This window comes from Cuculus canorus, chromosome 3, assembly GCF_017976375.1.
Source record: "Cuculus canorus isolate bCucCan1 chromosome 3, bCucCan1.pri, whole genome shotgun sequence".
Taxonomy (NCBI): domain Eukaryota; kingdom Metazoa; phylum Chordata; class Aves; order Cuculiformes; family Cuculidae; genus Cuculus; species Cuculus canorus.
In genome coordinates, this window is record NC_071403.1 from 114,136,527 (window position 1) to 114,161,041 (window position 24,515).

The 24,515-nt window shown below is 36.7% G+C and overlaps 1 protein-coding gene across 6 annotated transcripts in view; it reads right to left on the reverse strand.

Moving 5' to 3' along the window:
* The window catches only part of CYRIA (CYFIP related Rac1 interactor A), a 57,461-nt gene that overhangs the window by 3,721 nt on the left and 29,225 nt on the right, over positions 1–24,515 (reverse strand). For 2 of the 6 annotated variants that reach the window (XM_054062376.1, XM_054062377.1), the window contains 9 exons: positions 15,394–15,473; positions 6,607–6,728; positions 5,587–5,692; positions 4,437–4,573; positions 4,274–4,351; positions 3,885–4,001; positions 3,710–3,789; positions 2,743–2,869; positions 686–756 (listed from right to left, as the gene is read on the reverse strand). In XM_054062376.1, coding sequence (XP_053918351.1) covers positions 686–756; positions 2,743–2,869; positions 3,710–3,789; positions 3,885–4,001; positions 4,274–4,351; positions 4,437–4,573; positions 5,587–5,692; positions 6,607–6,728; positions 15,394–15,466 — 911 coding nt within the window. In that variant the 5' untranslated portion in view covers positions 15,467–15,473. Of the gene's footprint in view, positions 1–685; positions 777–2,742; positions 2,870–3,709; positions 3,790–3,884; positions 4,002–4,273; positions 4,352–4,436; positions 4,574–5,586; positions 5,693–6,606; positions 6,729–15,393; positions 15,474–15,660; positions 15,741–24,515 lie in introns of all 6 variants that reach the window. The other 4 variants (XM_009562861.2, XM_054062378.1, XR_008449106.1 and 1 more) reach the window with 3 other exon arrangements.

Consider the following 24,515-nt stretch of genomic DNA (forward strand, 5'->3'; position numbering starts at 1 on the left):
ACATGATAAGCAAATACGGAGGTGGTTATGGCTCACACTATCCGAGCGTTCAACAGCTATAAATTTAATACAGCTCTGAAAAACTTGGTACTGACACTCCTTTCTGAGCTTCAGAGAAGTGTCAGACCATTGTGTCTTGCTTCCCAAGACAGCACTTTAAACACTTAGCTGTAGGGCTGGGATTTAGGTTGCTCTTTTCTTGAAGTTGAATAATTTAGCAAAATTTTTTAAAAAAAAAGAAAGTCCTATTAAAACATAGAAAAAGAGAGAAGGGAATCATCAAAGGTTTGAGAAATACAAATTCTACTCTTTGCTTCTAAAATTTTCAAGTTGATGGGGTGCTGGAGTCTTTTATATAAGAAACCTTAGCTCAGAAACATCATTGTTTACTTTCATGTATTGTGCATTTTAGACAGCCAAGTTTTAGGCGATAAAACAAACCTTAAGTATCACTGAAGAAGGACATTATGACTTTCACTATTAGCAGTCATTGCTTATGGAAGTGAAATGCGATTGAAAGAAATTAATATCACTTCAGAAAACTCCAGGTGATGAAGGCACACCTGAAAGGACAATTTTCTCAGTAGCACAAGTTTCTAAGGTGAAAAGTCTGAAATATAAAGGGATTGGAAGAAAAAAACAAGGAATTTGTTAACGCTGAAGAAAACAATTATTCTACACATACCTGAGAGCATTCAGAAGTCCTTCCACAGTGTCAAGTGGTTGTTCCTTTAAAACTTTTATGCATCCCTTCATCTGGGAACAGAAGCATGCCACTATTGAACAATAATATATGAATTGCACTAGCAGAAAACAAGGAAAAGTTTCACCAAAACAGGTAGGTTTTTTTTTCCCCTACTGAGTGTTAGTGCTGCTTTGTATGACACAATAAAAACAGTATAAATTATTAAAAATTATCTCAAGTTAAAAACCTGACTTATGAGAAAATGACAACTGCTTTAATATGTATTTGTAGATAATAAATTATATATTAAGTGCATATAATTTCTCCAATTCCGACATAAAGAAATATATCAATAACAGCTGATATAAGCTACCAAAAAAAAAAAAAGATTTTGGAAGCGAGTCCATGTGACAATAAAAATGATTTGGAAAATGTAACTCAGTCTGCTGTATGTTGATCAGCCTAACAATCACTGATCACTGCTCAGCTGGCTCACTTCTACTTGGAAGATAAAACTAGCTTTGCAAATAGCAACATAGATGAAATTCTCAGGATACCCGCGCATATTTTGAAGTGACACAAGTCCTTCTCCTGAAGCAGAGAAACTCAAGACTATATTCACATCACTCAGTACACGTTTACATGTCCCGTCAGACCTGACAAACTCAAAAGGGATACAAAGTCAAACCATTCTTTTCCATTTCTACTAGAATCAAACTTCTGAAACAGTCAAAAGAGAAGCTGTTAGGATGTCTAAGCTAGAAGTCTGTAATTAACAGCTTGAAATACAGTTTCCAGTCTTGTAAGGGTAAGGAAAAGGTAAACTGTTCCGCTGTCCCTGAACGTCTCTTCAAATGGCTCCCAAGAAGTGACTAGTTTGGAGAAAAAAATTGTTTCTCACAAAACAAACTCATCATCTGAAATATTATAAGATTTTTTTTTTTTTAATTAAAGGAGAATCACTAAGGCAAATTAAGATTTGGGACCATGTACTTATTTTTAAAAACTGGGTCATACATCTGCCTTCCATTTTCATCCAGGTAACTATCCTGTAAGATTACAGGGCTTTAGGATAAATGTGAGAAACAACGTATACACACTGTATGTTTGGTCCCATCAAAATTTTACTCGTGTAGTCTCTGTGGGCAAGAGACTGAATTAGAAGTCAGGAGATCTGCATTCAGTTCCCAGGCTCTATCTGCCGCATGACCTTGAACAAATCAATTCACCTCTTTGTAACATATCTTTCCCTCTGTAAAACAGAGTCAAAAGGGAGATGTGGTAAAATACTGATATCTGCAGATGAAAAATCCTAAAGAAGACTCAGTGCCAGGAAGCACAATAGTATATTAATTTTTTTCTTTTTTTTTGAAGTAGGCTCTCTTGTAAAGGGAATGACTTAACACCTTTTTTTTTTTTCACGAATTACAGCTTATTTCTGCTGAAGGACCTGGCACATGACATTACATTTGCAAAAGCATACAGCAAAAATAAGAGTAGTTTTTTTTGTGTGTGCTTGCAATATTGCAGATGAAAATATAAGGTTGATTACCCTGTGACTTGTCATGCCAAAGCCACAGCTGAAGGCTCATTAACAACATTACAACAATAACATTTCAGTTCTGCTACCTCAAATCTCAGACAAAGCAAAGACAATGTTGAATATCAGACTCTTTACAACAGAACTACTGCCAGAGATGAACATTTTAGCATAAATGAATTACATGTTTAATAAAAAAATAAGACCAGAGAACTTATTCTGGGGTAAGTGCAACACAATACTATTTTAGTGTAACCATACAGGTCTGGAAGAAAGCGGAGATAACTAAAACAAATAAATATGTATGTCAGGAAGAAAATACAAACAAAAATTAATCATCCTTATTTTAACTTCAAATAAACTGTTATTTTAAACTACACAGGTTAAGATAAATTCTAAATTTTGCCATTCAAAAATAATTAGAATGATCTATATAAAGTCAAAAGCTTGTGCTGAACAAAAAGCTGCAGACTAGTATTCTCAGACCTACAGATTATTAAAGAAAAGTCACTCTTACATCAATCTTTGATGCCTTCGAGAAAGCTCCCACAGGATGAACGTGATCATACAGAATAATAACTCCCACCATGACTCGCATGCAGAACATAAGGGTCTCTTCACTGGTGAATCTACTCCTGTACTCTCTGGGAAACAAATCAAACAAAATGAATAATTTTAACATTTTACAGGACAATTTTGCAAACCAGACCATCAGCACGTGAAATCTGAACTAAAATTGTATTTTAAGGCTGAAGATATATCTGAGCAATGTTAGTAAGATCTTTGAATTGCGGAAGTCCTTGTCAATTTAAAAGAATGTAAAACCCTTCATAGTTCAGATCCTCACTTCAGCAAAATGTCTATGACATCTTCACAGAAGACTTTCACAGTTCATGAAATACGATGGAGACAGATACACTTCTGTTTAGTCTTAGAAACACAGGATATCAAGACCTCAAAGGAAATTTACTCTTTTTGCTTTAATTTCTACTTTGAAACTGCAAACATTTAAGTGGGATCAAATTTCAGCAGCTAGTAAATTCAGGGCTTCATCAAGGTAGATCACAGTCATTGCTGTTTCTCTGTACATCCATAGGCAACTTCAACAATCCAGATTCACTGAGCAGCTAAAATGTGGAGACCTACTTGGTACGACTAGACTGGACTGATCTAATTCCGAAGAATTTTTCTTTGACTTTCCAATTCCAAAATAAGAATATGGATGGCACACTTAAGATAGCCCCTACAGGCTCTAATCCTTGAAACCATCATCAGGAAATTACACAGACACTGACTGAAGCCTGTGCGATTAAGACTATTTTGTATTTTAATCTTAATCTAATACCAGGTCACGCTTTGTATACAAAAGTGGTAACAACTTAAGGCAAACATACAGGAATTCATTTGGAAAAATAAATATGTTAATGCCAGCTGCAATACAAATTCTCTCATACAAGAAAAACAAGATTTAAGGTAAAACTTACGGTGTTTCCAACATGACTTTACATACACTAGCCATAGTACTTAGACAGTCCGTCGTGTTTTCAATTGGTAATGTTTTGTTCTAGAAAGGTTAAAAACAGTCAGTGTTTAGTAAGCCAGCTAGTAAAATTAAAATCAAGAACGTATGTGTTAGACCTTTTCTTCCCCATTACCTACTTCTGATACAAAATGTGTAGTTGCATTACTGAGTGTTTTCAGCATTGGTGTGGCTTCTGCATAAAACAGGGACATCCTATTGGCCATTTCATTGTTTACTTCATTCTCGATGTCTAGCTGAGGGAAAAATGAGAAAAAATAGTCAGTAAAACTTCTAAAACTCTTGCCACCAGAAAGAGAAAGACACAGTGCACGCTTATGCCAGCAAGCAGATTGTTGCATGAATAGTTCCACACTAATCACCTTATCCGTGCTGCTGCTGAACTCTGTGTGTGAGGGAGAGAATATGACAGCCAGTAAATCAAAAGAAAAAACATTACCACAAATCATATAAATGCATACTGATAAAATTTTCAGTGTGAACAGCAGATAAGATTTTATTTACTTACATGCATGTTGTTTATTCTGTTGCGATTTATTGTCCGCCGATAATAACTGAAGTCATTCTGAATTGCTGGGTTTCTCATCTTCGAGGAAGATAAAAAGGAAATAATCAGTTTTGGTTCAAAATACATGGAGAAAAAATCAGCATGTATTAAAGATTTTATTAACCTTAAGTTCATCAAAACGAAGAGTAAAATGTAATATTTCTGCAAACTCTTTCGCTAGAGCCTGTTCTCGTTCCAGGTGCTGAGTTGGAGTATAAGGTGGGCACGTCAAGGACTCCAATAAACTCTGCAGGGCTTTCTCTGAATAAAAAGCAGAAGCACAAATGCTATTAATTCCATTCAGTCCACACTATGACAAAGTTTTAAGTAAGTATCAAAATACACTTTGTTTGAAGGGAAGGAACCCTCTGAAAGAGCAGAGCTCTAACAGAAACATTAGTCAAATACATCTGCTCCTTCAGGCATTCTGCCATTTTCTCTCCATTTTGCATCTCTGAGCTCTTTTCCCTTTTTACCATTTATCTGGCTTCCCTATGGAAAATTCTAGAGAAAGCATTTTTCTTGCATTCAGATATCCAACTCTTTCATCTTCCCCAATTAGCCATCAGCTCAGTATAGAGAGTATTCTGGCATCTCTGTTACTAAAAGCGTACTCTCAGGCACTGAAAGCAATGTAATTCAGCTCCTATGGCTATAATTAAAGCAAAAGACTTTATAAGCAGGATGGTGTTGAAGAATTCCCTTGCATGGAGAGCTTTCCCACTTTATATATAAGTTTCTGCACACTGGTTCTGTTCCAGACTCCCAATTCAAGGAATCATTGTATTGCTTTTTGGGTTTGTAGGGATGATAAAGTCAGAGTAAAACATGCCCAACTTCAGATTTTCAACCTCTGAGAGAGTTTATTGATATCATTCTGCCCATTATCCCCGACTTTAAAATATATGAAAATATTATTGGTTTACAGTCCTTTAAAAGCTCTGAAGGATTCAAATTAGAAAAAAATAAATTGCATTAGTACAATAAGGACCAGTGAAGTGCAGAACAATGGCAGGCACCACAGAAAAACCTCATACAGTTTCTTGAGGTTCTCTGCTTGTACTCTATTTAGATAGCATCAGTTGAAGTGACAAACTAACAAACTATGACTTTGAAATTGAATGAAGATCAAAACCATGACTTGATAAATATAACTGCAGCTAAATGTCTGCTGATATCAAAGAGAATGCACAGCCCTTTAAACGTCTGTGGAAAAAGAAACTTCCTACTTTACATATGAAGTAGCCTAGTAAACATAGTAAAATAGGGCTCACCTAATCTGAGTGAAAACTCATAAAAGCGCTTCAGCCTTACAACCAGAGGACATACTGAATTCCATGCTCTCTCTTGCAACTGGATATCATTGGGGTTTTGTATTGCCTGAAATGAAAATATCACTTTAAAGAACTGTGATCCATGAATAACAAGCAAAAGATTCTTTGGAAGTTTTCTATTTCACTATTTTAGATAGTATTGTAAAACACAGAACGATTACAAGCTATTACATTAGACACGAATAGGAAATTAGTGAGTCCAAAAAATACCAGTTTTCCACCTTCTCTCTCTGCCTGTAACATAGTTATTTAAAATTATTCATTCAAACGCATCACTGACTGACAGGAATATGTTTTAACACATTATTTGGGGAAAAAATTGTAGCAGAAACATCAGAGAAGACCTTCTGTGTAAGTATGGGTTACAGAAATAGCCTTTTTTAAAGATTCTGATGATTTTGAAATCTTCAGCATATTCAGGTTCTTAAGCAACCAACAGCTCACACTAACAGCAACTGCAAAGCTTTGATCAGAGTCAAATTCTAAGTTAAAGAGTTCAGATCTGTACTTCAGAACTATTTTCACAGAATAAGATGCCTGAAAAGCTGATGTAAGGTTATAATATACTGTGTTTCACTATTTCACTTACACAGAATAACTACTTTCAACTTGTCCTTATAGCGTATGTCTAACATTTGAGTATTACTACGCCCACGTCCTCAACTTTGACTTCTACCATAAAATATATGAAATGAGGTATATGAAATGGTGTTTCTCACAGTGAAAAACAATTACTAATTCCTAACAGGAAACTAAAAGAAGTCCCAACAGCCATCATTTAACCACTTAACATTAGGGCTTTATGTTCAACTTTAAGCCTACTTTGTAAAGTATTTTCTAAATACAAAGTTAATGAACGTTTTCTTATTGTTTTATATTATGTGGTCGGATACAGAGCAGAAGCAAGGAACACGCTGAGTTTTGTTTCCAAAGAACCGTCATTAACTTTAACAAACATACATCTCTAATTTCTTGTCCAGCTCCTTTGTAAGCCTGGAGGTCTGCAAGCATACTTTCCGAGTCCTGTAAAACTGCACTGATCTGATTCCATACCTCCCTTTCTCCATCCGTGGGCTGTGCATCTAAGAAACAGAAAAGCAAAATGCACAAAGTCAAAAGGTAGCTGCAATACAAGTGGCAAGATTACTCAGTTCTACTTAACATTGTATCCAGATTGACTATGAGTAACTCCATTTGATGTGTGGGTTTTTTTAAAACACACAATCATATTACACTGCCAGTCTGCTCATATCCAAGTTTTTGCTTTCTTGCTATAGCAAGGAAGGAAAAGCAGTAGTTTTTGTATGCTCTGGCTCATAATGTCTCTTCTCAAAATAGAGCTTAAAGTGAAGCATTATCATAAAGCGATGTTATTAGAAAACAGAGTAATGCATCCGTCCTTTAGTAAAAAATGTCCTTCTCTTCAATGAGCTCTACAGCTCAATTACAAAGAATTGCTCACTTTTCTTGCAGCTTGGGGATAAAATTAGGCCTTTCAGCAGATGGAGCAGTGGGATATTACATGACTTTGACTTTCCTCCAGGCTTTTTAAGCAAGTTACTTTATTTCTCTTTTTGTCAAACACAGATGCAGTACCATTAAATATTTTTTGTATGTATGTCAGAAATCATTCCTGCTACTAAAATAAACCCAGTTCTGCCAATGACGAGTTTGTTTTCAGGGTGGGAGTGACCTGTAGACCTTTATTGTTCAGAGGAATGATGTTTGGAAGCAGATCAATTTTCCCATTCAAATCCCATCCAATGGGATTTTCACAGCAGTGTGACACCAGGGAGTGATGCTATCCCTAGAACATCAACACATCAGACAAGGTAGAGACCTTCTGCCTTCTTTTACTTTAAAACATAAAGGTGACTGCAATCCTACACACAGAATTGTAGTCAGCATTGGTATAAAAAAAACATACGGTCCCAGCATATTGCTACAGAGACGCAACTCTTTTTTTCTTAAATTTGTGTTAGCTTGTAAAGATAGAATTTTTATTTTTATGGACCAAAAAAAAAGCACTTCGAAGGTAAATCTTAGGACATCAAGGACTACTTGTTTGATTAAAAGAAGTGCTGTACACAACTCTACATCAACTGATAAGAAATATTAAAAATACTTTTTTTCTATTGAGTCTTCCCACTCTCCTTGAGAAATGAGACACAGTTTTCCACCCATATATCAGGAAAGTAAGAAGACTAAATATCATTTGCCTACCCCCACAATTAGGAAAAAGGAACTGGTTGACCTTGGAGAGTACGGAAAGATCAGACATTCTCTCCATGATATTTTAGGTTAGGATAATTTGTTTAAATGGGTCAAGTTAGCTATGGACCACGCAAGCACAAGACACAAATAATTGAGATTTACATGTCTGTAGCTATGAAGCAACTAATACACAAAGTCTTTGTGATATTCGTGTCACCACGAGTCCTATGAGACCGGGCACATGAAACAGTACTGATTTGACTTTCCTTTTATTCCAGAAGTTTTCCCTAATTTTGTTTAAAACACCGACAAGGGAAAGTAAAAATAAGCTGGGCTTACTTCACATAACTAAAATATTCCACCATCCTCCAAAAAGCGAAGGAAAGTGGCACCAAAGTGGGAAACTACCCCAAAAAGGAAAATCCCAGCGGGGACGTGGCTGTTGAACTGAACTATTAGTTACATTAAGTTTACAGCATCACTGATTGGTTCTTTCCCCAAGCTGCAAGAAATCTCAGGTACACACCAAAATAGGTCTGTTACCTTTCAAAAACAAAGGGAATGAAACAGTAAACAAAAAGTTTAATGAAGAAAGTGGTAACCTTGCTGAAGTTACATACTATATAACAACAGAGTAGAGTGAAGGTAGAGTAACCTATAAATCAATATGTATATCAAACAGCTAAATAAAAGTTAATTAAAATAACACTTTCAGTAAATATTGACACAAAATAAAATAAATAATTTATTAGTACGGTTGTGTAAAATTTACATGATCGGGTCACCTGAAGCATGAGTTGGTTAACAAGGTACTTCTTACAAGTTACTTTTTACAATTTGCTTTAAAAAATATTAGACCCTAATAGAAACTGCTCAGAACTTTAGGACTCAAAAATGGCCTTTAGTAACACCCTTTACTGTTAATCTTTTTCAATTTTTCCTAATTAATCCTTTGGAAGTTGGAGGAAAGTTGAATATTTGAAACCCATTGAGCTTTCTGTAGTATCCCAGCACCTGGGGAAGTAGGAGGAGGAAGGAAGGTGGGTGGAAGAAGGAAAGAAAAAGAAGGGAGAGGAAAAAGGCTGCAAAGGCTACAGAGCAAGAGGCTTAGCTTGCATTTGCAGAAGCAATTTATATTTTGCTGAAAGTGTTTAGCGTAAAAATAAAGATAGGGAGGATGATTCAGGCTCTCTTTTAAAAAACATGCATCTTATGAAATATACGTTATGCAAACAGATGTTGTGATAAGACTATGGTCATGTTTCAAAAGGGATTTTACATGAAGATCTTGCCAAAATTGGTAAGCTAAAATACCTGCAATCAATCGATCACTTTGTAAATGATTTCATCTTGCTGTCAACAACTAGAATAACTACAGCAACGATAGTAACTAAAAGGAATACAGACTTTTTCATGACAGATTTTTGGTTTAAAAATTGGTTTACTATTCCAACAACAGCAAAGTTTGCTTCTCTGGTCTGCATAAAAAATGCTACTCCTGAATCACAGCGTGGAATTCACTGCTTGGCAGTGCTCACCTCTTATCCCCACACCACCATACGCTTACGCAATTTAAGCTCATTTATAAATAAAACCACAGCCAATGACTAATCCACATTGAATGCAGCCCTCTCAATAGTAAGTTACCATAATCACTGGATATACTGCATTTCAAGTCTGAGTTTTTACAGTACTCACGATTCACATTCGGAATATGCTGTCTTTAATAAGACAAAATAGGAAACCTTTTTACCTCCCTTTGCCCAAGATGCTTCTAATGCGAACCCTAAACCTGACAAGCAAATGGATCCTCTGTCAAATTAATTCAAGAGTCAGACCAGGTTTGACTCTCTCATACACAGGTTCTACCCCCAAAATTTTCATTTAGAAAGCAAAAAATTTAGCCCTAGAGAGAAAAGTAGTTCCATTGGCTCCAAGAGAAATAACCAGGATATTAAAATTCATCCATTCCATGAACAAATGCTTTCTTTCATCTTTACATATGGTCTATTCCATGTTTGGGGCAGGGCTTCGGATTTCATAAAACAGAGGGGAAAGCTGGACCAACTATAATCCATTTGTGGATGCATTAAATATTTAAGGTACATGGTGGAGTGCGAAGATGCAGATGACACTAAGCTGGGAGGAAGTGTCGATCTGCTGGAGGGTAGGGAGGCTCTGCAAAAGGATCTGAACAGGCTGGACTGCTGGGCCGAGACCAATGGCATGAGGTTTAACAAGGCCAAATGCCGGGTCCTGCACTTGGGGCACAACAACCCTGTGCAGTGCTACAGACTGGGGGAAGAGTGGCTGGAGAGCTGCACGGAAGAGAAGGACCTGGGGGTGCTGGATGAGCCAGCAGTGTGCCCAGGTGGCCAAGAAGGCCAACGGCATCTTGGCTTGTATCAGAAATGGGGTCACCAGCAGGTCCAGGGAGGTTATTCTCCCTCTGTACTCGGCACTGGTGAGACCGCACCTTGAATACTGTGTTCAGTTCTGGACCCCTCACCACAAGAAGGATGTTGAGGCTCTGGAGCGTGTCCAGAGAAGAGCAACGAAGCTGGTGAGGGGGCTGGAGAACAAGTCTTACGAGGAGCGGCTGAGGGAACTGGGGTTGTTTAGCCTGGAGAAGAGGAGGCTGAGGGGAGACCTTATTACTCTCTACAACTACCTGAAAGGAGGTTGTGGAGAGGAGGGAGCTGGCCTCTTCTCCCAAGTGACAGAGGACAGGACAAGAGGGAATGGCCTGAAGCTCCGCCAGGGGAGGTTCAGGTTGGATATCAGAAAAAAATTCTTCACGGAAAGTGTCATTGGGCACTGGCAGAGGCTGCCCAGGGAGGTGGTCGAGTCGCCTTCCCTGGAGGTGTTTAAGGAAGGGGTGGATGAAGTGCTGAGGGACATGGTTTAGGGAGTGTTAGGAATGGTTGGACTCGATGATCCAATGGGTCCTTTCCAACCTTGTGATTCTGTGATTCTGTGATTCTTTTCTTAGAAATATACCTGTTTGTTTGTTTTTTTTTTTTTTTCAAAAAACCCTAACAGTGCAGCGTATCTACCTTATTCTCTATCTACCTTGTTCTCCACCAAGCGTACACTAGAAAAAGCATAGAAACTGCTTGTAGGTAAGACATTAGTACTCATAGGACAAGATAAAATATAACAAGAATGGAAATGCAGCCTTTACCAATACAAAATCAAGTATAACAACATGTCAATAATTAATTTTAATGAAGATATGACAGGACAGTACTATAAGAAGCACTTACAACCCATACGTCCTTCTTATATCTGAAATGTAGACCAAAAGCACAGAACTTTCTTCCACTCTTAGCCAAACTGATTGCAGCTTAAGAGGATTCCCAGTGAAGCTGGTTAAAGTTTGCATTTCATTGAATGTGGAGTCATATTTGTCAAAAACATAACAGCTGCCTGGCCTTGAGAGCCAAGCAAAAGAATAGTGAGTAAAACAAGATGTCTTACAGGCTCTGCTTTCAGCTTTTCTTGTTCTGAACACGGCCAACAATTCGACCATCACTGACAATGCGCTGATGCAGTCAGCAGTATATATACATTTCATTCAGTTTTGTCACGACAATGATTTTCCCCCATTCCAATCTGGGATGAAATCAGATGAAAAGCTAATTTATGTCCTCAGAAAGGACAAAAGGCATTACAACTGCAGTGAAAAATGCATTTTAGAGGGTATCAGAACCCGCTAGACTCCATACATTAAAAATAATAGTATTAGGCAGAAACAGTACCCTATCCAATCTACACTGAATTTTTGAATGCCATCCTTTCTAAATCAGGTAGAACACAGTGAAGCTTCCTAAATACTTGCTACTGGCATGGTGCTGTGCCAGGGCAATCAGTGCCAGAGGCTGCAGCTCCGTGGTGGACATGGAGTGGACAGCTTCTTTCCAAATCAGTCATAGCTTCTTGCTTAGGGCACGCTCTGCTGCATGGGAGATGAGTTTAATCTCCCACAGGCTGGATACAGATTATACCTCCAGTCTTGCCTCCTGTGGAGCGAGGGTATTAATTAATAACCTATTACAGAAAAAGTGGGCAGTTGCTCTGCTGCTAGATATGTTCTAATAATAGGAATTTTTAATCATACAAGAACACTAATAACTTCAAATTTCATGAATCTTTCTGTGGCTGAGGAGGGAGATCCTGGAAAATATCCTGGATTCTTGGAGGAGTGGCATTAAATTAGAATCAAATAACAAGCCCACCTAGGTAGCATCTAGGGAAAAAAGAGGAACCTACTCAGGTTAAAAATAGAGAGTTTGGTCTTATAAAAGATATTTGTATTTGAGAGAGGATGGGATTAGGTGTCACTTAAGGGCACCTCCACCCAATAATCTATACGCTTTAATTTTTCATGTTTAGAACAAATTCTTGTTAACTCAACCTTCACATTATTTCCAAGAAATCACGTGGAATTTCTTGTTTATTTTGCCGTCTATGAGCAGCAGTAATTTGAAAATACATTTTCTGAAAAACAAACACTTGTAAGCTGCCATGGAAAAAGACTCAAATACCCAGAATTCTTTTACCTATGACTAATTTAAACAAGCTCAACATCTAACGAACAAAGCAGTTCTTGAGCTGACAAAATCCATTTCAGGAGAATTCGCCCTATGGGCTCAAGAAATCCTGAAATCCACAGGCTCTGAAGAGTTCCCATGCACTAACTCTTCCTAACATTATTTTCAAGTTGGAAGCTAAAAAGGAATTAAGGTAAAGTAATTAGTATACATGTAGCAATTTGATTAGAGACATTCACACCAAGATCCATACGTTAAACAGCAGTACGGCTGACTTGCCAGGAACTAAGAGATTCTTCTTCTTTATGTAAACCTTTCAGTAGATCTTAAAGAAAGAGTAATTTGGCTAAATGCATATAGCTTGCATTTCACCTCAAAGAAATCACCTGCACAGGAGAACGCTATTCTCCATGCCACTCGCTGATGTTACCACAGTTCCCATTTGTCCTTGCTTGCTTTCAAGGGTGGCCTCAACGGATCTTCAAATTGCTTCTCTTTGTATAGAGCCAGAGTAAATGCCTAATTCTACAATGATTACTATGTGGAATTCTAAAATGATTACTATGTGGTAAAGCATGCTTTATGGAATGACCCTTTTGGAGCAGCACAGATTAAATTGACTGTCAAACAAAGCTAACACCTTATTCTTTTCCCACTTTCTTTATATAAACACTTATACTACTTCTGACCAACATCTGACCATAAAGCCTCTCCTTTTTAAGGCATACAGATATTGTATCTTTTCTACTCCTGTAGGAGGAAAAAGGCTGTTTTTTGGTTTTTTTCCGGCAATATTTGTGCGGCACACTGTACACACAGCAGGAAGCAGTACGTCACACACTCTCCTTTCAGGTATAATACATACCAAATGAAGAGCAACAAAAAAAGTACCAGGCCAGGACTATCCAAAACTCTGTAAACATTTCAGAAGTAGTGCTGATAGATTTGAGATTTCAGATTACAGCTAACAAAAAAGTCCACAAAAACTAGAAAGCAATATGTTGATGCAAATAACGAAATATAGTAAACACATCAACTCAATATACCTCTCATCTTCTGAATGGCCAACTGTAGTGACCAGTTCCATTTATGGATTTGAATCAAAAATTCAGAACACAAGCTCACGCATCCAGCAAGCACGCAAGCAGGCTCTTGGATCTATGTCCACTAAAAGCGTCCTCTTCCGTGTGCAATAGCTAATTAAAGGAGACCAAAGCATGCAACCACAGGCATCTTCAGCCACACCTCTTTGACAGGATACAGCTTTTGTGCCATAAAAACCTCCTGAACTTTATTCTACAAGTAAAACATTTTAACATGTCAGTCAGGACTGTCAAACTCATTGAAATTTGCAGAGGATAAGTTTTGCTCCTCTCTAGGTAGATGTGCCTGACTAACATGTCCACGTGCTCGCACTGACCACTGGTCACCTCTCATAGGAGAGGGTGTTTCACCCCGTTCTGTTCTTGTTGGCAATGAGCTTTTGGGAAAAAAAAAACACAACCAAAACTCAACCTTAGCTGCCAAGGCAATAAAACGTGTATTTTCCCCTCTCACCACCCCCTCTACTCAGTCAAAACTTCCTGCTGCCACATCACCCGCTTCCTGGCAAGCCTGCAGCCTGGGTCAGGAGGACTTTTGTACAACACAGGACACGATGGAGCTAACTAAACCTGGAAGCTCACAGCAGCTTAAAACCTCCAGAACAGCTTGTCAAGGCCACAGAGTGCTACAGAATCCTTCGAAAACAGGATAGAAAAAAAATTAAGTGGTTTAGATACAGGTTTGACAACCCTACAGTGAAATTCTGAGACTATTTAGACAGAAGCAAAAAGGTGATACAAGGCTCGTAGTACCTTCTCCTAAACCCAAACCAACCAACTCACTTTTTTCATAACTTAAAACTTATTCTTCATAGTAGGTACATAAGACCTAGATGACAATATTAAGATATGTGTAAAGTTATAGTGTCGTAGGCTCTAGCCCTCATCCAAAAAAGCATGTCTGAACAATTTAATGAGATTTAAGTATGCATTTAAATAACTTTTTAAACCATGTATGCACATGCTGTCTCATATTATGTCCACAACTTTTTTTTCAGAAAAACAATTCAGGAATAAATAATTCAAGAAAAATACTTCGAGGTGATAAAATGTGTGTCTAATCACCTGAAATTCCCTCTTAAACCATGCTTCAAAACAAAGTTATTTTAAAAACACTGGCTTATCTCAAACCTTTTGGTTTTTTTTAATAATAAAGATATTAAGAGACAAAACATCACACGCTGTTAGCATTTTAAATAAAAACCATTTCACATTAAGTAGTGAAGTAAGATTAAATCCATATTTAAGGATCTGATGACCAGTTTTCAAGATAATGTCTAGAAGTACATGCAGGGAAACTGTAACCAGCAAGAGTGAAATAGCTTTGAATCAGATACAGATGTGACAAAGAAATTAAAATGCAAAACAGCGCACTGCAAACTGATAACCATGCAATTAAGAGAGATGCAATCAAGCACATACACTTTGACCACTTTACTACTTTTTAGAAACTATAATAATCCCAGTTAAATCATCACTGGACCAGGCAAAAGAGTGCCACCTCCACTCCTTGTATTTTTTCAGCTTTTTATTTCCAACATATATTTTCACTCAAGGAAGTAACATAAAGAATTCGGTTTTAATCCTTATTTGTTAAAGAAAGCTGAGGTCAAGTTCATTCATGTGTAAACTTAACAATGGCTCATAAATGTTTTGAAATTAATTCATAGATACCTGCTTATCATTCTGCCTTCTCTGCTCACAACGAACGTAAGTGATTTTGAACGGTTTTATAAATATAAACAGCAATATTCATCGGAAGTGTAATTTGATTTGTTTGCAAATCCCTTTTGAATTTCTTTATGATGCATAAGCGCATGCAGTTTATTAGGAAATAATAAGCAAAGGAGGCAAGCCAGGCAAGAAGCTTTGCTCACTTTCAAAGTCAAGGAAAAAATTTGGCCCCTGATCAAGCTCTGTGCAAGTGAGAACTTTTAAAAGATTTCCCATTTGGTTCCTGAAAAATAGAAAAGGAAGAGAAAAAGAGTCCTGAGTGAACAAATGATTTTAGAGACAAGGACTTGGACAGATGGTTGTGCTGGAAAATACACACTGCAAGCAATCAGATTTTAAAAGTTTTTCCTCAGTTCGCTGTTAAGTAAGGGAAAAGATTCTTTCATTGTCTTGTAATTGTTTGAACTTACTTTCAAAATCCAGGAAAAAATGTGGATAGTTTTCAATTTCCCTGGTAAGGACCTTAAGAAGATTACCCATCCCAGCAAACCTAGTAAATGCAACAAAATCATAAACAATTATATACATAAACTTAGAATACTATAACTAAGGGCTTGACACAGTCTACATCATATATTAAACATTTTGGCAAGTTCTGGACCATGAGAAACTTTGATAGTCAGTTCTGTGATACTTAGATATGGAGACAGAGAGGATAAGACCTTAGCTAAATACAGAAATAATTCTACTCAACAAATTGGATTTTAAATATCAGTAGAATATCACAGAATACAAACATATTTAGGAGTTTATTCATTTAGCAAGAGAAAGAAACTCAGAACTATATCTGTATTTATAAATTCTCTAAATTGCTGGACTCAATATTACTGAATAGCATTCCAGAGTGAAAAAAAATGAGGTCTTAATCTTTGGTTCGGATTCTTGAACATAAACCCATGTTATTTCATGAAAATAACTCAATTTAAAGGAAGAAATAAACTAATTGTTTCTAATCAGTAATGTTTTATAAAATACTACTAGAAAAATACTACTAGAAAAACTTACTCTTTTTAACTTTTAAAAATGCATGTATGCAGTTTTGAAAGAAAAAAGAGACAAGGTTCAAACTGTTTGTTTTTACATCTTTTTATCTGTTATTCTTATCTCTTATCATCTTGGAAGCCTTTGCATTTCAAGTTATGAAAAACTCACAAAAGGAAAAGTGACCAGTTCTCAAAAAAACCAAGTCTCTATGGAAAACAAGAAGGAAGGGTATTTGAAGAAATGCTTTTTGCCAATACAGTCCTTAGGAAGATACATTATTCTAAAACTATGTAAGAGCATAGATTTTTTTTTTTTTGGGGGGGGGGGAGGAGGCAAACTTTTTGTCAGAAGAGAGAAAAAATAAATCATAAAAGCACATATATGGATAGACAGGTCTGCCTGGAGGGATGTAGAAAAATGTAATTTTAGATTTAAAATTTAGATTGAAAACTGATTTTTACCTCAAAGATAAATATTCTCAGTACTCTAAACCATGGTTCCTGGGGCTTACATCTGATGCTCATCTGTTTTTCAATTAACTCTTTTCCCATTTAAGAAATCAAACCACAGAAATTATTCTAGGCATGTACACGGCTGATATGCCATACGAGGAGACAAAGTTTTTCTCAAATTCTCCCCCAACCACTGCAGAAGAAAAAGTATCATCAACCCTAATTTCCATATGCATATAAAGGATATATTTCTACTGCAGAAAACCCTAGGAAAGTAATGTAAGGCTTGGAGATTTCAAAGCAGGCACACTCATTCCATAAAATGGCATAGTTTTAATTAATAATCTGTTCAGAGCATGCAGCTTCATATAAACCAGGTTTCTGTTAGACAAATGGCTTTGCTTGGCATTAAATACCCCTTTAATTTTTTTCTCTCCAGAACAAATCCAGCGAGCAGACTGTCAAGCCCTTTACAATTAGCAACATCTTGCATATACGGTTTTGAAACAGGAAGAAACAGTCTCCATTATTCATAAAGTTACATTCGTTGATATGCAGGGAAAAAAAAGACAATTCTACTTTCTGACAAGATCTACACTGTAGGAACTGAGTCTGAATTCCTGATTAGCCTACAAAGGGGAAAAAACATGCAAACAGATCAAAACAGATTTTATAGAGCGTTACAACTTGTATCTTCAATAGTTTAACATTTTCATCACACTAGTATAATACATTTTATCAGCGTCAGGTAAGAGGGACAAGATAATGTGGATACACTTACTTCCACAACCTTGAAAGAAACAATTTACAATATTACAAAATATCATCACAATCTAAATGACTGAGATTCAGTTTGGATTTTCCATTTCCAAATCGTTTTAAGCTGCATCTTACCTCACTGCCTTCAATCTTCAGAGAGGGTCCAACCATTTCTTCTGCTGCCAAAGTTAGCACTGCAGCCAGAGACTGGTTTAGTTGATAACACGCTTCCAACAGCGAGGAAGCCTTTTTGCCAAAAACCTGAGGATATGTTCCCTCATTTACATTGAGTAGCTTGAGGTCATGCGCCCAAGCTCTGGTTTCTGATCCTTCTTCTAGAAGTACAGTACATCATAGCTCTGAATATTTGTCCCGTACCTTTACTATAGTTCTTAGCTTGTTTTTCAGTTTATTCCCCTCTCCTTCAATCCTTTTGTAGAAACTGATACAGCTATTTAGGTCAAAGGTATGAAACAACAACTCTGCCGCAATCTTTATACCCATTTTCACTGTCAGCCTCAAAGGCACTGGTTTGACACTATTTCCAGTGTACATCAACCTAAAAAATAGTGATATTCAGCACCAACGTCTAGAAGATTTAGTTCAGGCAGCTGATAAACGTGGTTTACTTTATAATTTGAAATAATTTCTTTAGGGTTTCTGAAAAAAAAACCCCAAACCCAACAAACTAAAAGCAAGCTCTAGTTCCAAGAATTTTGACTTTAAACTATAACTTATCACACAAGATTTACGTTTTTAACTCTGTATTAAAGGCCAACTTTTACGTTAATGGAAGTGCTAATAAATATATTTCCTTGACCTAAACTGAATTATTTTTTCTTTATAGCTTGCTGCTTCCCAGATGGATTTTCCAATCTGTCTTTACCTGGAAACTCTAATTACGTACTCCAAATCTCAGGAACTGTAAGTCCCTTTCAGGATAATTTTTAATGATATTTCGAAGTAACTAACGATATAAATCCTGAGCAGGTTAGTATATATACTGCAGTTGCAACACATATGCAAATAAACAGCTGATGCACGGGAACAAATTAGAAAGGTTTAACTTCAAAGCATTTCATTACACTAAAAAGCATTTTATTTTGCTTAGTTAAATCAGTTTAAATCTTGAAATGAGACCCAATGCATAGATAAAAATATTACTGTTGCAGCACTCCTAAACTCCTAAATCTTTTCTTTAGGGTCCAAATCCCTTAGAATTCCATCTTTCAATAGTATCCTATAAAAATTATGATGTGGACATGACAATGATTTGCAATTTCATGATTTCTACTGTTTTCCAAACCATTAAACTTTACTCTAAGATATTATATAAATAAACATACAGAAAATACTTTCTAACCAACTGTTGACAGTTAAAAACTTTTTAGTCAGTTTTTGATGCTCAACATTTAATTAGTAGTATAGACATAAATAAACTGTAAAAATAGTAATGAACAAGAAGGTGCATTTTTTGTTTTACATACCATTATTGAGTCACAAGTTTAAATCTCTTGAGCTTTGAACAAAATACCACAGCTGGTTTTCTAACACATCACTTTGTTCCTAAAATGTCATTAATTTAATTTTGACATTCTAGAGACATTATCTAGGGTAGGAAAATAAAGTCCCTCTCCTCCACTAAAACAACCAATTTGTTTTTGATTTTTTATAACTAAACTACTATCCCTCCAAAGGAAATTAAAATGCAGCCCTTCAAACCTGACATGGATTTTATACACTGAAAATATACTGAAATGTATACATTCATTATGTACTGAAATATGGTCTTGAAAATGCAGGAAATGTTTGCAAATTAGGTATTATCAACAAAGTAGCTATTATCAACTAACTATTGCATGTCCAAAGCTAAATACCATAGAATCACGGAATGGTTTGGGTTGCTAGGGACCTTAAAGATCATCTAACTCCAAACCCCCCTCTCACGAGCAGGAACATCTTTGGACAATATCAGGATGCTCAGAGCCTCATACACCCTGACCTTGAACATCTCCAGGGATGGGGCACCCATGACTTCTCTGGGAAACCTGTTCCAGTGCCTCACCACCCTCACAGTTAAAAATTTCTTCCCAATATTTAAACTAAATCTCCCCTCTTTCATATTAAGCATATTAGTGTCACCAAAACAGTGGAGCGGACCCTACTGAACGAAAAATAACTGGTTTCAAACCCCCACAGCATACAAACTCAAGACCTTTCAGATCAAACACACAATTCCAAAACAAACTCAACACCTCTCAGATCGAACACACAATTCCAAATTGTTGTGATATCCACCTATAAAGTCTGCTGAGGTGCTTGTAATGAAACCACAGAAGTGCAAGACTCAGAAAACAGTTATATTCTATTAAGGAATGAAATAAAAATGAACAAGGATCAAAAAATGCAGAAGTTCCTTAACAACTATAATCTACTTTGCTTTTTGAAAGAAACTGTTTTTTGTCTCTGAGAAAGAAAATGTAAAAGATAATTTTTAACTGCATTTATCAACTCTACTACCAATATTTGTTGCTATTTTTCTATGCAATAAACCACATAATCTGTTAAAGTATTTGTGCAAGATTAGCTCCAAGAAAACTGTAATGCTGCAGTGTTCAGAGTCATCCATGGAGTGAAGGTGCAGGCAGAGACTGGAGCACCTTCACCTGTGCCCCACGCAGATATCTCTCCCTCTCACAATGTGCACGTGAATGGAGTTGAGCAAGGCTCGCGCAACAGAAAGGACATTAAGGCAAGTAAGAAACTGGGAAGAGTATGGCTGTGAAAACCATAGTGCTGGAGTCAGGACAGTCAAGGAAGCATTGTGTTCCATGTTCACAGCAATGCCATAAAATCACTGGAGTTAGGGGTAGATTTATCTAGATCCCAAACCGGGAACATCATCAGCTCTGTCATTCTGCACAGATGTTTGTCTAAACCACTCTTAAAAAAGCTCTTTAAGTTCATTCATGATGGTTCATGTTTTACTACACCTGACCAGTCTCACTCGTCGGAACAGTCTCCAAGGGGTCCCAATTCCAGCGAGTCACTCAACTCTACGTATAGTGCTCCATGTGCATCCAATTATGGTGCCAAATATAATGAAGGAATTGTGTCTTGCCAAAAAGTGTGCCTTACATATCCCTCAAATATTACTTGGAGTCCTATTTTACCCATTGCTTTCCTTTCTGCGTTTTGGCAATTCATTAGTCCTGCTTCTATATAGTACCTTGTACTTATCCCCATCAAAATCCACATGAGGGGGTGTTTAATTTTCTCACCAACTTAGTTTTAGTTAAGGATATATTCATGGATATGATAGTATCTTAGTTCTTTTACTGGAAAATATTTAAGTTTTATAAAAGGTAGTTGCATTGATGAAGATAAATATGACAACTGATGTTTAACAGTCTCAGTTATACAAGCAGATATTACTTTTGAAAAGTGACATTATTCCTCTATGGACTTTATTTTAGAAATAAGAGTAAGACTGTAATGTCATATTAAGAATAAAAATGTAAAAACAGTTATAGAATTGTATTGGAAATATTAATTACAAAAAAAGACAACCACAACACAGAAGATGTTTCATAGTGAAGGAACTACAGTGTTCTTTAGCAAGGCACAGATAAGGGAAAACTACACTCAAGTTCTTTTTGGAGAACAAGCTACCTTCATTTTCCCAAAGAAATCAACTTATCCCCAATGCTGGCCTCTAAATACTGTATTCATGAGATTTTCATAACATAAATAACACACATAACAAGATATACTATACACAAGTGAAGAAAAAGCCGCACCACACATTCCTTGTGCTGGTGAAGCACAAATAGACAACCCCACGCCCCCCAATAAAACTCAAATCCCTAAAACAGATGTAAAAAAGTCAAAAGTGGAATAAGAGAAGGGAGTTGCTCAAGGTGAAAGTAACCTGAGATGAAAGAAGAATTCCTGCTTTGAACAATTCCTAGATAAGCAACATTTCAAGCAAAGACTTTTTTTCTGTTAACTGATATCCAGATTGCAGGACACAATTAAAACCTACAAAAATGGTGAGGCAAGTCAAAGGGGGTTAATAAGTGGTTTGTAACGACAAATACATTTTTCACTAATCATAAAATGTTAAAAGAGCAATATTAGTACCTGTAGCCCCAAGGAGTTTGGCTCGTAGTCTCACTAAAATCAAAAGGTAGAAAAAAGGTTTACCTCAGATGAACTTGTAACTTATTTAAGGAGGGATTTCTTTATATGCCAACTCTCACACCTGAACATACTTTGAACAGAACTCTTATGCGTTTTCAAAGTGCATAGTGTCAGAAGAGTCACCGTGAAAGGATGAAAACCAGGCAACCAAAATATCTGGATTCTGATCCATAGGTCACAATAATGAAACAAAAAAACCCGCACCAAACCCCAACAAAAAATAGAGAATGGAAGCCAATTAAGTAATTAGAATAAAATTATATTTGAAATTAAGGAAACACTGTAGTACTTTGATCCTTCCACCTGACTGTATAGTAACTAGAGTAACCTAGTTTGAATATGGCATCGCACACAGATGCTCATACACAAAACAGGGTCACAATTTCCTTGTATAAAATAAATAAGAGCCTCTACCAATCAATGCTGTTAGGTAAGCAAAGCACGATACTCATGCTTACTAAACTGATGCACAGGAGAGAGAACTTTAACAGATACAGATCGGGTTTGGCTAGTTGAAACGTTTTTTCCTTCAAAACAAAACCACTTCAATTTTTCCAGGAAGAGTTTGAATTAGTTCTTCCAAACTCTTGTAAAAGAACAGCAGCCACATCATCATCTTCCTCTTAAAGTTCTCTCGTCTTTGTCTTCTCACCAAAATCATAGCAAAAAAGGAAATAAAGCATCTTTGGAAACCTAAGGATTTGGGCACCTGTTTTCAACATCTATGACTATAATGAGTATTCATTATAATATTGAGTATTCAATATAATTTATTCTAGGTCTTATACATTCTTAGATACAGAATCAGAAACAGGACTCTCAGGTGAAAAAGCAGAAAAAAAGAGTTGCTAGTCTTTTCTGCCTTTTAATGATTGTCCATTATTCAGCCTTCTGACTACGCCACACAAAGTACTTTGTACTATACTCATAGAAGATGCACGCAAGTGTCTGAAAAAAAAAATGACGAAAACCATCATATTCTAGTTCTTCATGCAGATATGATAAAGACTTTCCTCAGGCATATTATTTTCAAGTTATTTCTTGTGTCAGTCGACAATGGGAATAAGTCTTTGCATGTTAACACTGTACTTGGCATTGGTGAAGCCACACCTCGAATACTGTGCTAGTTTTTGTGCCTCTCACAACAATGTCATTGAGCTGCTGGAGTGTGTCCAGAGAAGGACAACAAAGCTGATGAAGGGTCTGGAGCACAAGTCTTATGAGGAGCGGCTGAGGGAACTGAGGCTGTTTAGCCTGGAGAAAAGGAGGCTGCGGGGAGATCTTATTCGTCTCTACAACTGCCTGAAAGGAGGTTGTAGCAAGGTGGGGGTTGGTCTCTTCTACCACGTAACAAGTGACAGGAAGAGTGGAAATGGACTCAAGTTGTGCCAGGGGAGGTTGAGATCTGATACTAGTAAAAATTTCTTTCCTGAAAGAGCGGTGAAGCATTGGAACAGGCTGCCCAAAGAAGTGGTGCACTCCCCTGAAGGTTTTAAAAAACCATGTAGACATGGCACTTCGGGACATAGTTTAGTAGGCACGGTGGTGTTGGGTTGACAGTTTGACTTGATGATCTTTGAGGTCTTTTCCCACTTTAATATTTCTATGATTCTAGGTTGTTCTTTACCTATTTTACTTCTCTTTTCAGTACATAAATTCCAAAAGAGTACATCTAATCTCAGTCAAGCTAGACATAAATCCTACAGAGACTGGATTTCTCATTGCGTATTTCCTAGTAATCTGCTCCAAATGTCTCAGTATGTAGGACATGATGCATTTTGCCACTTAAATTTTATTTCTGGTTTAGAGGGTGATAATGTGTAAGATATGTATTTGAAGCAGTTTTTACAAGTATTCTTTGCTGGAAAACGGGAGATAGGTCAAACAATAGCTTATAATACTAAGCAGACAAATCTAGTCAAAGAAATATGTTGATATTACTGGAGTTAAGATAGCTGTGGCTGACACTGTATGCATCAATAGCACAAGCTCTTCGTAGGGATTAGTTGCTATTAGTTTAAAACACTTGAATTTGTGCCATAGCGGACTTATTTGATACCTCTTTACACAAAATAAGAAAACTTGCTGACCAATTTGCGTTACAATGCTGTTGATGGAAGTAGAAAGAGTTCTACTAAGAAAAAAAAAATATTCCAAGACCCACTGTAAGTAGACTGGAGGACAATATATACTTTTGTTAAAATTTAAAATTTCAGAAAAAGGAAAAAGAACTTCATATGTGTCTCTGGGTAAGGGTAAAGGAGGAAAGAACAGGTATCACTCCAAGACAGCAATCTGGGAGACCACCTAATCCCAAGAGTGGTGAAGATGGTTTTGATGAACTGTAGAGGCATCCAAGTAACAGAACTGGCAAGAAGCTTCAGGAGGGTTAATTAACCATGGATCTGTACAAAACTCCCAGAGTGGCAGATGTTCCTTCTAGAACACAGAGGAGTTTGCCAGAGGAATGCTTATTTTTGACTTGCTTTATACTTACGGGGAGAATTAACTGAATGTAAGGATGGAAGTATGGGAGAAATAATTAAAGCCAGCAGAGATTAGTAAACAAGGAGAAAACAGCCAACTAAACATTGCAGTTTAAAAACCGTTTATTCCAATGGACAAATAGGAAACGGTGACTTAGAAATCAATCTGTCTGTATAAGCATATGGAACAATCGAAGAAAGCAAAAAAATACATAAAGGAGGGAGCTTTGAAGAAAGAACGGAGATGAAAAAACTACTTAAATGCTATTTAGTACCATAAATTTGTCACAACACTGAAAATCTGAAAAAGTACTTGTCAGTGTTTTACTGGCAAAAAAAAAGGATGGTATTTTTAAAGAGTATTTGGTATCTATTGTACAG